Below are 16985 nucleotides of genomic sequence, written 5' to 3'. Positions count from 1 at the left end.
ACCCTTCCCCATCTCCCTCAGCTGTTTCCACCCCTCCCTTTGTTATTGTTCATGTGTTTTTTATAATTATTCCTGTAAACCCTTCACCCTTTCCCACCATTATACCCTCCCCTCTCCCCTCTGGTCATTGTCAGCCTGTTCTCAATCTCAATGTCTTTTCCTATACTCTACTTGCTTGTTCATTTTGTTGATTAGGTTCCTGTTAATGGTGAGATCATATGGTATTTGTCCCTCACTGCCTGCCTTACTTCATTTAGCATAATGCTCTCCACTTCCATCCATGCTGTTGCAAAGGGTAGGAGTTCCTTCTTTCTTTCTGCTGCATAGAATCCCATTGTGTAAATGTACCATAGTTTTTTTAACCCATTCATTTACTGATGGGTACCTAGGTTGCTTCCAGCACTTGGCTATTGTAAATAATGCTGCTATAAACATTGGGGTGCATAGGTTCTTTTGGATTGGTGTTTCAGGGTTCTTAGGATATAATTCCAGCAGTGGAATTGCCAGATCAAAAGGCAGGTCCATTTTTAGTTTTCTGAGGAAATTCCATACTGTTTTCCACAATGGTTGCACTAGTCTGGAGTCCCACCAACAGTGTGCTAGGGTTTCCTTTTCTCCACAGCATCTCCAACACTTGTTTGTTGCTTTGTTTATGAATGGCCATTCTGACTGGTGTAAAGTGGTACCTCATTGTAGTTTTAATTTGCATCTCTCTGATGCTGGTGATACTGAGCATCTTTTCATGTCTCTGGACCCTCTGTATGTCCTCCTTTTAGAAGTGTCTGTTCAAGTCCTTTGCCTATTTCTAATTGGATTGCTTGTCTTATTAAAGTGGAGTTGTGTGAGTTCTTTATATATTTTGGAGATCAAACCCTTGTCTGAGGTGTCATTGGCAAATATGTTTTCCCATATGGTTGGTTCTCTTTTCATTTTAATGCTGTTTTATTTAGCTGTGCAGAAGCTTTTTATTTTGATGAGGTCCCATTTGTTTATTCTTTCCTCTATGTTCCTTGCTCTAGGGGACACATCAGTGAAAATTGCTGCATGAAATATCTGAGATTTTCCTGCCTATGTTCTCCTCTAGGAATTTAATGGTTTCACAACTTATATTTAAATCTTTTATCCACCTTGAATTTATTTTTGTTTATGGTATAAGTTGGTGCTCGAGTTTCATTTTTTTGCATGTAGCGGTCCAGCTTTCCCAACACCATTTGTTAAGAGGCTATTTTTGCTCCATTCTATGCTACCGTCCCCTTTGTTGAATATTAATTGACTGTAGAGACCTGGGTTTATTTCTGGGCTCTCTATTCTATTCCATTGGTCCATGTGTCTGTTCTTATGCCAGTAGCAGGCTGTTTTGATTACAGTGGACTTGTATTACAGTTTGATACCAGATATTGTGATCTCTCCTACTTTGCTCTTCTTTCTCAAAATTGCTGCAACTCTTTGGGATCATTTATGGTTCCATGTAAATTTTTGAAGTGTTTGTTGTATATCTGTGAAACATGCCTTTCAAAAAGTTTCCGAAAACAAATGAAAATGAACTCACAACAACCCAAAATTTATGGAACACAGTGAAGGTAGTCCTGAGAGGGAAGTTCATAGTGATACAGGCCTACCTAAAAAAAATAGAAACATTTCAAATAAACAACCTAACCCTACACCTATAAGAACTCCAAGAACAACAACAAAGACAGCCCAGAGCAAGTAGAAGGAAGGAAATAACCAAGATCAGAGCAGAATTAAACAACATAGAGACCAAAAGCACAATTCTAAGGATCAATAAATCCAGGAGTGGGTTCTTTGAAAATGTAAACAAAATCGACAAGCCTTTAAGCAGACTCATCAAGAAAAAAAGAGGACCCAGACAAACACAATCCAAAATGAAAGAGGAGAGATTACAACTGACACCACAGAAATACCAAGGATTGTAAGAAATTACTACAAAGAACTATATGCTAAGAAATTTGAAAACCTAGGTGAAATGGACAAATTTCTAGAAAAATATTATTTTCCAAAATTCAATGAAGAAGCAGAAAGCCTGAAAAGACCAATAACAGCAAATGAAATTGAAGCAGTAATCAAAAAACTCCTGACACGCAACCCTAAACCAGACAGTTTCACAGGAGAATTCTACAAAGCATTTAAGAGCTAACCCCTATCCTTTACAGACTATTTCAAGAAATCCAAGAAGATGGAAGACTCTCAAACTCTTTTTATGAAGCCAACACCATTCAAATCCCAAAACCAGATAAAGACACAACAAAGAAAGAAACTTCAGGCCAATATTGCTGATGAACATAGATGCTAAAATCCTCAACAAAATATTGGCAAAACACATCCAGCAATACATTAAAAAGATCATACACCATGACCAAGTGGGATTCATCCCAGGGATGCAAGGATGGTACAATATTTGCAAATCAATAATGTAATACATCACATTAACAAAAGCAAAGACAAAATAAACATGATCATATCAGTGGATTCGGAAAAAGAATTTGATAAGGTACAGCACCCATTTATGATAAAAGCACTTAACAAAGTAGGAATAGATGGAGTATTCCTCAACATAATAAAGGCCATATATGAGAGACCTACAGCCAACATCATACTCAATGGGCAAAAACTAAAAACTTTCCTACTAAGATCAGGAACAAAACAAGGATGTCTGCTTTTACCACTTCTATTCCACATAGTATTGGAAGTCCTAGCCACAGCAATCAGACAAGAAAAGGAAATAAAAGGCATCCAAATTGGAAAGGAGGAAGCAAAACTGTCATTGTTTGCAGATGACATGATAGTGCACATAGAAAATCCTATAGACTCCACCAAAAAACTGCTCGACCTGTAATAAATGAATTTGGCAAAACAGTGGGATACAAAGTCAATATCCAGAAATCAAAGTCATTTTTGTATACCAACAATGAAACATCAGAAACAGAAATCAGGGGGAAAAATCCCATTTGATACAGCAACAAGAAAAATAAAATACCCTAGGAATAAACCTAACCAAGGAGATAAAAGACCTGTACTCAGAAAACTACACAACACTGGAGAAAGAAATTAAGAAAGACACAAACAAATGGAAACATATACTGTGCTCATGGATCGGAAGAATTAATATCATCAAAATGTCCATACTACCCAAAGCAATTTATGGATTCAACGTAATACCTATTAAAGTACCAATGGCATATTTCACAGATACAGAACAAATTTCTTATATCCTTAAACCACAGGGCTCATGTGCCTGAAAATCAATCAGAATATGATTTTGAAGAGTACAGAATTACAATTGTACTTTAATTCAGGCTCTTTATGTGAAAGATTGGACATTGATTAGAAAGACTGGGGCTTAGGAACTGGAATAAGATCACTAAAAAAAAAGGTTTATTTATACCGCTTTCTTTTAAACTAAAAGGCTCCAGCCAGAGACACTGCAGAAGCACAACGACCCCTGCCCTGTTTTTGGTGGTATGGAACACCTGTTTTAGTGATGTTCATAAGAGGATACATATACAGTACATGCATCATATACTTTTACTCTTCAGATCTTTAAAAAGTATTGCTCTCTTGTCAGCTATACTCTTTACCTCTACTATCCTGCCACACAAACACATAGATGATACACCCACAGCATCTGTTTTGGAAAAGTTAACTTTATTAGGTAAATGGACTGAATATTGTAAAAGAATCAAATTTCTGTAAATTTAATTTAAAAAACTGTCCAATCAAATGCATACAATTCATAGCAGTAAATTATAATATAAGCAAGAGGCAACCTGAATTCAAAATAATTGAATCTGACAGGCAATGTATACTTACTTTCGCTGTAGCAGAAGGCAGTAATCAACAATGACAGGAACCATATCCTGTAGAAGAACCATAAAGAAAGCATCAGCATCATATCTTTGTCCAGTGGCTCACTGGTTAGACACAACATAAAATGAAAGTGGTCTGTTTCAGATTGTTGGGGAATACAACTTTATATCATATTTTTGGTAAACAATTTGGCACTATGTGTCAAAAGTCTTAAAACTGTGAAACAATTTTTACACTGAAATTCTATCTGAAGATTTATCCTAATATTTTTAAGAAAAAAATTTATAATGCATTAAGATATTCACTTCTGTGCAGAAGCAGGAGGAGGGGTACAGGAGGAAGAAATAAAAATTAAATATACTACATGGGAAAATAGTTAAGTAAATTTGCTATTTAAATAAAATATTATGTAGATATTACAAGTTTATAAAGAGTTTACAATAACCTTATGATAAACACTAGGCAAAAAATACATATTCTCACAACTTTGTAAAGAAAATTTGTAAGAAAAAAATCAGAATAAAATACACCAAATGGTAACAGGATCTAGTTGGTTCTATTGGTGGCTCAGATGATAAAGTCTGCCCATATTTTATCACAATCCTCCAACCAGCTATTTTAAGTTGACTTAACTTCTCAGTTTCATAATATTTTGGTCGCTTTAAACTCATCATGTACAGACTCATATCAAGTGAAGAGCAACCTATAATTTTGGCCTTTTTTAAGAGAATCAGTTTGAGGGAGAATAGCTTATTATGACTGAAAATTGTCATATAACCAAGCATCAGATTTCAGCAGTACTCTTTCACTTTCTCCTGGCTGCAGAGAAATGGTTTTCTTTTTTAAAAATCCTAAAAGGCCTAGATTATTGGTGGAAAAAAATTCCCTTCAGAAGGGAGAAGGGGTTATGTGAAGAAAATACTATATGCTAGCAATTGTTTGGCAAAAGATCAAAACTGAGAAATGCTTATTATTTGAGAGAAATATCAAAAAAAGGACCTATAACCCTGAAAGGATTATAGGGAGATTCCTGACCCATCTATCTGATTCCTTTATTCTTCATGACTACATGTAAAATCTTCAATATTCTTCATGACTACATTTAAAATCTTACTTAGATTCTTCAAAAATAGGAAGTGAAACCATACATTTGAACAGTGTTAAAGCTTTATCAAATTTCAACCCTGAATGAGAATACAGTAGACCAGATAACCTGGGGGGGGAAATCTCCCTAGAAATGCTGAGGAAATTTTAATGAACATTGTTGAAAATACACAGCTAAGCTCCCAAGACCAGAATTGAAAAGCAAAACAGGGACTAAAAACTAAGCAATAAGCCCTGAGCTGTCAACTTAAGACTGTCACATAAATTTTTTGGTCATGTAAGAGCTTGTGTTTTAATGCCAAAAAGAAGCTAAGGTCTTAGAATCTTGCAACATAAGAAACTGAAAAAAAAAATCTGGCTAAAATCAGGTTCTTGAAAAGCTGCATCCTTTCTGAAAGGAAATTAGAACAAAAATCTGCCTATAGATAAAGAAGGATGGCAAGAAATGTTGTCAGCGTTGACCTGGACTCAGTGGAGTAAATTTGTCCTCTCCAAGAGTTCACAATAAAGACCTGCCCAAAGGTGGATTTGGGATTTGAATTTACACCATCTCCTTAGTATGGAATAATCAAGACATAAAAGTAACACAAAAATGGCCCTGCCCTGGCTGGGTAGCTTAATTGGTTCAAGCCTCATCCTGATATGCCAAGGGTACTGCTTCGATCCTTGGTCAGGGCACATACAGGAGCAACCAATGAATGCATAAATTAGTGGAACAACAAATCAATGTTTCTCTGTCTCAATAAATAAATAAATAAATAAATAAATAAATAAATAAGTTTTTAATTTTAAATTATCCTTAAAAAGGATACACTCCTGAGCTACCTAGAAAAAGCAAATTCAGAATCTCTCCACAGACGGTGTTTAACACAGGCAAAATAAGTCCTACTGATAAAGCCCCACTGAAAATGTACTTAAAATAAAAATTTAAAGCACCTCATGAAATAATGCATTATAAGTGAACATCAGCAGAAATATAAACAGCACGGAGAGTTGGCTAAAACTTCAAATATAATTATCAGGTAAAAATTATTAAAGTAAACTTTTAAATTATTAAAGACATAAGGAAGTACGTGCCCAGCCTGGTACTAAGTCTAAGTAGACATGACAGGGATAGTGGAGAGTGAAACCATTTGATTCACACCTTCAGAGCACTTTGGTGATTTTATGCTGACGGGGTCTGGAAAATCCAGGCTGCAGACAGAAGGCCTTTACAGTGGTCAAAGAAAGAAACAGGGGACCAAACTAGGTAGTGACCGTGGGCATAAAACAGCAAACAGAATTGAGAAATATTTATAAAGTAAAACTATAGAGCCTGGTGACAACTTGGCTGTGGGTTGGAAGGCGTAGGGAGAAGTCTGTAATAACTCCTAAATTTCTAATTTAAGTGATGGTTGACTGACAATGCCATAAAATGAGATAAGAAGTGTGGGAGGTTGTCAGAAGGAAGATGGTAAGTGTAGTTTGGGCTATGGGAAATTTAAGGAACATCTTTACTTAGATGTTGAATAATAAGAAATTGGATATAGTAATCTGAAACATCTGAGTTAGAATTACAGATTTTTAAGTCATGAGAGGGAACAAGGTATATAAACAGAGATAAAAATCACTGGACAATGGAGTAAATCACAAAGAAAGACAGCATTTATGATATAGTCAGAAGATGAAAAAATTCAATTCAGTAACACTCACAGACATGTTAAAAATCAGAAGATGACACAGGCACACACATCTAAAGGATATAGAATATCAAAAAGGAGTGGTTAGCACTGTTTAATACAGCGCTGAGGATAAGATATGAAAAGTGTTTATTGGCTGTAGCAATTAAGATATCATTGGTATGTATAGTAAGAAAGTGTTTTATTTTCTTGATTAAATAGTAAGTACAGTGATGGGAGAGATCCAGCCTGCAGAGAATTGAGTGGTGAGTGAAGTATTTGTGTTAGGGGAGGAAATAAAATGGAAAAAAAGGAGGAGACTGAAGAGGGGGACAGGGCGGGAGGAGGGAGAGAGAAAGGATCAATATATGCATAACTGGAATCTCTAAATAAAAAGACTAAAACGATAGAACAGAATGAATAGTTCAAGATAATTCAAGAAAATTTCCCTAAAATAAAAAATTGATATAAATCTACATATTGAAAGAATATATCATATGCTGGGGGAAAAAAGCCTACAATGATTTCATGAGGAGACTCAATGCAGTAAAGTTCCTGGATTCCAAAAATTAAGAAACAGCCAAGAAAAGACATCAGTCAATTTTGAAAGGGAGAAAAAAGTTTTGGCTAGCCTCATGTCTCCTTACAGTGGCATTCAATGAAAGATTATAGAGCAATATTTTCAAGATCTTTAAGAAAGCCAAAATGTTTTTCACTATAAAGCTAGGGACCAACAATTTAAAGATGCAACAACTCAAAGAATACTGTTCTCATGAGCCCTTCTTGGAGAAACTGCTGCAGCAACCAAGAAATGACTAGGGAAACTATAGCAAAAGTACTGGTGAGGAGCATGAACTATATTTAATTATAGCGTAAGCCTGAAACAGGCACTCTACCAATGAGAAAAAAATTTACATCGAAGACAAATTGGAAGGAGAAACAGAAAAGAAAGTGGGACAGGTAAAAAAGATTCACTGGCTTCATCTGTAAAATGACAGTTAAAAGATATCCTTTAAAGTTCATAATTAAAATTGTAACTAGAAGCATGTTTAATGTTATAAAAGCAAACTAAGATAACTGCCAAAATCTAGTGATGGAGAAGGGGTTAAAGAGGAAGAAGGAAAAAGAGACATACTAATTTTTATCATAGCAAGGAACTATGTCCAAGAAAATAGAGAATCAAGGTTACTATATAATATTATAATGATAAAAGTTTTCATTGGAGTTAAATACACATTCTTAAATATCAGTAGTACATGTACAAATAAAAAATAGAGTAAGTGGTAAAAACCTTTCCTTAAAAACTAAAACTAAAAATATTTGGCTTACCTCACTTGAGATTTTCACACTGAAATCTGAAAAAGCAAAAATCTGAAATCTCAAAAAGCAACCCATCAATGCTATACTGTGGACAAAAAAGGGGCTTCATAATAAATCTAACTAAAAGTAATATCAGACGATGATCCTATCATAAATTCCTAACTGGGCAGGTCATGAAGGGTAGTCAGCCATGCTCCCAGCCTATAAAAGGTTTACCTTCAAGTCCTGGCTGGCATAGCTCAGTGGATTGAGCGCAGGCTGGGAACCAAAGTGTCCCAGGTTCGATTCCCAGCCAGGGTACATGCCTGGGTTGCAGGCCATAACCCCCAGCAACCGCACATTGATGTTTCTCTCTCTCTCTCTCTATCTCCCTCCCTTCCCTCTCTAAAAATAAATAAATAAAATCTTAAAAAAAAAAGGTTTACCTTCACCTTAGGCAAGCCCTATGCATTATTTTTGTGCATCTAGGTTAACCCAGCTTTGAAGTGCCTCTTTTCCGAATGTTTTAGAAATACAGCCACCCTCAAGGGAGCACATAATGTCATTAACTGTCTTATTATCCAATCACAGAGCTATCCCTATCTTGCTTTTTCCCATCTTCATTGAACCTTCCTTATGCTCTCCTTAATTCCAAATGTATAAAAGAAACTGCAAAACTTGTCATTCTCTGTAGCACTTGAGATCTTACTCCCCAGCATATCATCAGTTTGGCTCAAATAAACTATTAGAAGACATCTTTACTGGTTGTTGACACTATGTTGTAAACAAGAAGCATATAAAGCAATCCAGAAAGACTGAAAATAGAATGATAGGCAAAAATATACCATGTAAAGAAATATAAGGGATTGTGATCTTTCTAACAGATAAAGTAGAATTCAGGCTAAAAGTTTATTAAATGAACAAATAGGTCATAATAAAAATAAATTTCCTATTTCTATATGCCAAATTTCTATATAGTACATACTAAATTATATGGCATCAACATTCACACAGCAGAAGATGGAAGGAAAAATAGTAAAGGGCACTCTGTTTCTCACAGGCCATGAGAAACTGGGTAGACAACAATGAGTAAGAGTTTAGAATATGTAATGATTAATTTTTAAAATTGGACTGATAATGAACTATTGTCTGTGAAAACACACAAAGTACTATATTTCAAATGCTCATGGAACACTGATAAAAACTGGCCATATATTGAGCCATAAAGAAATCTAAATAAGCTCCAAAGTAGAATTAGTACACAAAACATTATCTGATCACAATACAAGAAAACCAGAAAGTAATCACATATCATAAGATGTTCTTTGCATGTCAAAAACTAAAAACTTTCTCTAAAACTCTTCAGAGAAGGAATGCCAGTCAAGATGGAAGATTATACACAAAGATAATAATGAAAGTGGTACAGAATGAATTAATATTCTTAAATAAGCCTATAAATTGACATTTTTTAGAACTCTCTATCCAAAGGCAACAGAATATAAAAACACTTCCTAAAATAGATAATATATTTTAGGCCATAAAACAAGTTTTAAAATGAAAAAGATTTGAGTCATGCAATGGATGTTCTCCGATCATAAGAGATTTAAATTAGATATTAACTAAATAAAGACTGAAAGAGATGACATCAATATAGATTCTTCAGCTATAAAAACAGTAATTAAAAATGTTATGAACAGACTTCTGGCCAAGATGGAGGCGTAGGTAGACACACTGTGCCTCCTCACACAACCAAAATAAGGACAACAATTTAGAAACAAAAAATAACCATTACCGACAGAAAATTGAACTGTATGGAAGTCTGACAACCAAAGAGTTAAAGAAGAAACATTCATCCAGATGGGTAGGAGGGGAGGAATCTGGTAGCCTGGCGGAAAGGGGTCTTGGCAAAGTGGCAGCTGGTGGACCCCGGGTGTGGACCCCAGGTGCTCAAGGCCGCAGTGGGCAGACACAGCGAGGTGGCAGATTGTGGAGGGGCACGGCATACAAGGTGGTACAGACACACCAGGCGAAACTGGGGAGCAAGACAGACCACGCAACCCAGGGCCCCAGCGCGGGGAAATAAAGCCTCAAAACATTGACTGAAAACACCTGTGGGGGGTTGAGGTGCTGGGAGAAACCCCCAGCCTCACAGGAGAGTTCGATGGAAAGACCCACAGGGTCCTAGAATGTACACAAATCCACCCACATGGAAATCAGCACCAGAAGGGCCCAATTTGCTTGTGGGAAGCAGGGGAAGTAACTGAAATCTGGCAGAGAGTGGAGCAAGCACCATTGTTCCCTTTCGGACCCCTCCCCCGAGCGTCCGAAATACAGCGTCACAACCAAGTGACTGGGTTGCCTCCCCTCAAGTGAATACCTAAGGCTCCTCCCCTCACTACGTAACAGATGCACTGAGACAAAAAAAATGGCCCAAATGAAAGAACAGATCAAAGCTCCACAGCAAATACAACTAAGAGACCAAGAGTTAGGCAACCTATCAGATTCACAGTTCAAAACACTGGTAGTCAGGATGCTCACAGAATTGGTTGAATTTGGTCGAAAATTAGATGAGAAAATGAAGGCTATGATAAGTGAAATAAAGGAAAATGTACGGGGAACCAATAGTGATGGGAAGGAAACTGGGACTCAAATCAATGGAGTGGACCAGAAGGAAGAAAGAAACAACCAAACAGAAAAGAATGAAGAAACAAGAATTCCCAGAAAAATGAGGAGAGGCTTAGGAACCTCCAGGACATCTTTAAACATTCCAACATCTGAATTATAGGGGTATCAGAAAGAGAAGAGGAAGAGCAACAAGTGGAAAAGTTATTTGAACAAATGATAAAGGAGAACTTCCCCATTCTGGCAAAGGAAATAGACTTCCAGGAAGTCCAGGAAGCTCAGAGAGTCCCAAAGAAGTTGGACTCAAGGAGGAACACACCAAGGCACATCATAATTACATTACCCAAGATGAAAGATAAGGAGAGAATCTTAGAAGCAGCAAGAGAAAAGGAGACAGTTACCTACAAGGAGTGCCCATCAGACTGTCAGCTGATTTCTCAAAAGAGACCTTGAAGGCAAGAAGGGGCTGAAAAGAAGTATTCAAAGTAAAGAAAGGCAAGGACCCACATCCCAGAATATGCTAGCCAGCAAAGCTTTCATTTAGAATGGAAGGACAGATAAAGTGCTTCCCAGATAAGGTCAAGTTAAAGGAACTCATCAGCACCAAATCCTTATAATATGAAATGTTAAAAGGGCTTATCTAAGAAAAAGAAGATGATCAAAACTATGAACAGTAATATAACAACAAACACAATTATCAACAGCTGAACCTGAAACAAAAACAAAAGCAAACTAAGCAAACAACTGGAACAGGAAGAGAATCACAGAAATGGAGACCACATGGAGGGTTATCAGCCAGGAGAGGGGAGAATAGGGGAAAAGGTACAGGGAATAAGAAGCATAAATGGTAGGTGCAAAACAGGGGGAGGTTAAGAATAGTATAGGAAATAGAGATACCAAAGAACTTATGTGTATGACCCATGGACATGAACTAAGGGTGGAGAATGCTGGTGGTGGGGGGTGGGGGGTACATGGTGGAGGGGAATAAAGTGGTGAAAAAAATGGGACAACTGTAATAGCATAATTAATAAATTATACTTTTAAAAAAAAATCCTACAAAGAAAATTCAAGGCCCTGATACTTTCAATGATGTATCCTATCAAACATTTAAGGAAGAAACAAATCCATAATATATAAACTTCAAAAAAATTAAAAAGAAAGGAATAATTCATAACTACTTGAATGAGGCTAGCATTGCTCCAATACCAGAACCACATAAAGACAGTATAAGAAAGGGAGACAACAGACTATTATTCCTCATGAACACAGATGTTCACAGAAAATTAATAACAATACATCATAATTGAGAGAGTTTATCCCAAGAATGCAGGGTTGGTTTAAAATTCAAAAAGTCAATCAATATAATTCATATCAACATATAAAAAAAACCCATATGATTATCTTTATAGACACAGAAAACAATATGACAAAAGCTAACACCATTTGCTCTTGAAAAAAAAATCTTAGGAAATTAAGAATAAAAGAGAAATTCCTCAACATGACAAAGGGCATCTTTGAAAGCCAACAGTGAGCATCATATTTATAAATCAAAGGTTGAATGCTTTCCCACTAACACTGGGTAGGGATAAGCATATCAAGTCTTACCATTTCTATTCAACATCACACTGGAGACCACACTGGAGCCAGTGTAAAAAGGCAAGAAAGAGAACTAAAAGAGATCAAGATTGGAAAAGAAGTAATTCTGGTTTTATTCAGATGACATGAGTGTTTATGTAAAAAATCTAGTGGAAAAATACAAAAAAATCTTGCTAGAACTAATAAGAAAGTTTAGCAAGATTGCAGGATAGAAAAATCAATATACTAAAATCAATTGTATTTCTCATATCAAGCTGAAACTAAAGTTAAAAAATGTTGTTTACAATAGTATCCAAAAATAAAGGAATATTATGCAACTACAAAAAAAGGCATCCTCAGCATTCTCCATTAACCAATATAAAAAAATCTCAAAGCTATATTAAGTGGGGAAAAAAGAGTACAAAATCACAAATGTAGTTTTTTCTATCATTTGTGTTAAAGAAGGAGGAATTCTGGTATGTGGGTAGGTAAACATATGTATATGTGTTTCTATTTATGTAAAGAAAATCTGGAAATATATTTAAAAACTTAGTAACACTGGTGATAAGCAGATGGGAACTGGGCAGATGGCATTAGGGGTGGGAAGGAGATTTTTCACTATACACATTTTTATACTTTTTGATTTTTGAATCATATGAATGTATAACTGATCCAAAAATTAAATTACTTTAATATTCTAAAAAGAACAGAAGCCAGTACATAGTTGTGTACCATTGATCTCAATTCTATGGAAATACAACTGTCTGGGACTTAGAGACAAGGATATATATACACCAGGTCACTGATGAAATTCAACTATATTTATATAAAGCATCTACTATGGATCAGGCACACTGCTAGGTGCTAACGATACATATTTAACAAAACAGATATACCTTACTCCCTGGTACAAAGGCTTTTAAAAAGTGGTAACAATGAAGTAAGATGAAAGTTAAGAGAGGGGAAATGTAAAGTGCCACAGAGACTTGTAGCAAGGAGGCCTAACCCAAGTCTGCCTTCCTGAAAGTGTGACATTTAAGGGGACACCTAAAAGATATCACTCACCAACCAAATTGTAGGGAAGGAGCTCCAGGAAGGGAATAATGGCTGTGGGACAGTCCCGATGTAAGACACGGCACAGAGCCTTGAGGAACTGGAGAGAGACTGTGAGCAGAGCACAGAAAGAGGAGGCTGGCACTGGATGAGGACGGGCACGCATACGCAGGACTCTGAATCATATTCTAAGGGTAACGGCAAACCACTAAGGGGTTGTAAGCAGGGAAGTGAGTAAAAATTTAAGAATTGTGGCAGCATTACAAGTGGTTTAGAGTTTTTTTACTTTTGTTACAAAAATAAAAGCACAATGCCATTATTACATTAGAATACGTGTGTAGACTCTCATTACTTCTTTGCCAATCTCTGCTACCATATAGCACTTGCCAATGTTCATTCCTAATAGCATTTAGTTCTCTTAGCCTGGACTCTCTCACCATCTGCAATTCCAAATTTCTGCTCACTTCTTTGTCATTCGTTATCCAGGGGACCCTGAAATGCCTTGAAAAGAGGACACACAGGAAACTTCCGCTTCCAAGAAAATGGACCAGACAAATTTTTCCCTATCCCTCCCACTAGTACAGCTAAGAACACTGGGCAGCGCAGACAACACAAACACACAAAGCCCTGAAAGCTGGAGAGAAGGGTGGTCTTCTGCCCCTGTAACTTGTTTTCTGAGCCTACACAGCCCTGCTGGTTCACTTCTGCTACCTCTGTAACTTTCTAAATAAACTTTCTCTTACAATTTGAAAAAAAAAGACATAAAACTTTAAAAAAATTCAAGTAACTCACAAGAATTTAGGAAAGACAAAATAGAGAAACAAAAACCTGAGAGAATAAAAAACAAAAAATAAAATGACAGACTTAAGCACCAACGTATGAATTACCTGAAATGTAAATGGTCTAAATACACCAATTAAAAGATAGGTTTGCAAAGTGTATTAAAGAAGTCTGTAAGAAACTTGCTTCAAATATACCACTATAGGCAGGTTGAAAGTAAACTGACAGATAAAGATATGTGATGCAAGCATTAATCAAAAGAAAGTAGAAGGTGCTATATTAACATTAGATAACACAGACTTTAAAGCAAAAAAAAATGTTACAACCCAACGGGAATACTGTAATGATAAAAGGGTCAATCCTCCAAAAAGACATAGCAATCCCAAATGTGTATGCATCAAACAACAGAACTGCAAAACATGTGAAGCAAAAACTAATAGAATTGAAAGGAGAAATTAATCCAGTTCTATCTAGAGACTTCAATATCTCTTTCATAACAATTGATAGGACAATTGGACAAAAAATTAGCAAGGATATAGAAGAACTCAGCAACACCTTCAACCATCAAGGTATCTAACTGATATTTTTACAATACTTCAAACAACAGCAGCCAGCAAATTCTTTCCAAGTGCCCACAGAACATATATCAAGATAAACTACATCTAGTACCATAGGACAAACCTCAGCAAATCTGAAAGATTTGAAATCACATAGAGTGTGTTCTCCAACCTCAATGGAATCAAATTAGAAATCAATAACTGGAAAAAAAAACCAGGAAAGTCTGCAAACACTTAGAAACTAAACAACAAATTTCTAAATAACTTAAGAATCAATTAAAAAGTCACAAGAAAAATTTAAAACTACATCCAACTGAGTGAGAATGAAAAGACACTATATCAAAACTGGTAGGACACAGTTAAAGTAGTGCTAAGAGAAAAGTTAGAAAACAGAAAAAGTTGCTTATCAATCTATACTCTCAAAGCTTATGAAAAGACTCACCAAATAAATCCAAAACAAACAGAAGGAAAAGATAATGAAATTGAAAACAAAAAATAAAACTGATAAAGAGCCAGTGCATCAGAAAAATCAGTAAAATTGATGAATCTCTAGCAAGACTGATAAAGAATAAAGAGTAGACACCAATATTAAGAATAAAGCGAGGGCTAACAATATAAATCTGTAAACATCGAAAGATAATAAGGGAATATACATGAACAACTCTACACACATAAATTTGACAACTTAGATGAAATGAACCAATTCCTCAAAAAATACAAAGTATCATAAATGCAAATCCAAAGCACATTGAGCTATCACCTCACATCTGTTAAAATGGCTATTATCAAAAAGACAAGAAAGAACAACTATTGGCGAGGATATAGAGAAAAGGGAAACACTGTGCACTGTTGGTAGGAATGTAAATTGATGCAGCCACTAAGGTACAGTATGGAGGTTCCTCAAAAAATTAAAAATAGAACTACCATATTATCCAGCAATTCTACTTCTGAGTATTCATCTGGAAAAAAAAAACCTTAAAAAACACATACATCCCCCATGTTTATTGTAGCATTATTTTCAATAGCCAAAATGGATGAATTGATAAAAAATTGTTATATACACACATATACATATATACAATGAAATATTACTCAGCCATAAAAATAATGAAATCTTGCCATTTTTGACACCTGGAGGGTAATATGCTAAGTGAAATAAGTCAGATAGAGAAAGATAAATACTATAGGTAGAATCTAAAAAGAAGAAAGAAGGAAGAAGAGGAGGGGAAGTAGGAAAAGAAGAAGAAGGTAAGAGGAAGAAAGTGAGAGGAGGGGGAAGTGGAGAGGAGGGAAGAAATCAGGTCTTTACCAATTGGGAACATTTAAAACCATAAACAAAATATTAGAGCAAATCTGTTTCCATATTTTAAGCCTTCTTCTCTAGAATCTGATTATGAAGAGACAAGGTAGACTGTCCGGTAGAAAACCCCTGGTGGCGATCAAGGGTGTCAAGCTCATTTTCACTTGAGGCCACATCAGCCTCTCGGTTGCTTTCAAAGGACAGAATGTAATTTTAGGACTGTATAATTGTAACCACTCCTTAACTAGGGGCAAGGAGCTGGGTGCTGCTGGCGGGTAGAAACAAGGTGGAGGGCCAGATTTGGCCCTTGAGCCTTGTTTTTGCCACCTGTGTATGCCTGAAACTGAGCTAGGTGGTATGGGTAGCTCTCCATCTCCCCAGTGAGAAGGGCTAAACTTATACTCAGCTTCCCACAGGATCTGCAGTCGGAGCTGGGCAGCTGACATTCCAGCCAGGACTAGTGCACAACCACCCTGAGGAAACACAGATGATGCCCCTACTCAACCCATTTGGAAGGCTGCTATCACGAGGGCCCTAAAAGAAAGGATAATGGAAAAGCAAAACCTTTAGTCCATCCAGCCAGACATGGTCTACATATGTCTCTCCATGGGATGTCGAGGGATCAAGCCTGTGTGCGAATTGCCAGCCCTTCTACCCCTAAGTTCAGCCTGTGCTATTGAGTATCAATAAAATGAGGAATGAAAGGGTCCACAGAATTTACAGGCATGGAGTCAGAGGAAGGTGAGGAAATGGAGACAACTCTTAAAAGATGTTTGGCTTTATAAGAATGTGCAAATAGGAGGCATAAGGCTATTGGGTGCAGCATGAGGCAAAGAAGGGATTTGTTCACTGTGTTTGACTTTGTTTTGGGATAGGAAAGACTTGGCCAGAAGAAAAAGTGAGAACACTTTAATGCCTCTCGATCCTACTAGTTATTATATAAATAAATTTTAGTTACAGGTTCAAATCTTTCTTGGATAAATAAAAGCCTGTCAAAAACATCACAAGATCCAAAAGGTATTTTTTTATAGTTAAGACAGGACAAAATGTTGATTTTTTTTTTGGAGGAAAGCAGAAATACTGGCTGGCATATATATTCTAACTCTAAGGAAAAGGTGAGGCCCCTCCTCAAAGGTGAGGCAGCAGGCATGAGTGCCACCTGCTGGCAAAATACAAATTCTCAGCATTTTGAAGAAGATAGAAACCAGTCTT

General features: G+C 36.3%; 1 protein-coding gene across 2 annotated transcripts in view; it reads right to left on the bottom strand.

Moving 5' to 3' along the window:
- The window catches only part of VPS8 (VPS8 subunit of CORVET complex), a 257614-nt gene that overhangs the window by 158095 nt on the left and 82534 nt on the right, over nt 1-16985 (bottom strand). For both annotated transcript variants that reach the window (XM_045851634.1, XM_045851635.1), the window contains one exon: nt 3829-3875. In XM_045851634.1, the coding sequence (XP_045707590.1) occupies nt 3829-3875 (47 nt within the window). The remainder of the gene's footprint in view (nt 1-3828; nt 3876-16985) is intronic.

Source organism: Phyllostomus hastatus, unplaced genomic scaffold (genome assembly GCF_019186645.2).
Source record: "Phyllostomus hastatus isolate PE091 unplaced genomic scaffold, TTU_PhHast_1.1 phas_contig_86, whole genome shotgun sequence".
NCBI classification, from domain to species: Eukaryota; Metazoa; Chordata; class Mammalia; order Chiroptera; family Phyllostomidae; genus Phyllostomus; species Phyllostomus hastatus.
This window is presented reverse-complemented; position numbering and strand designations above follow the sequence as displayed.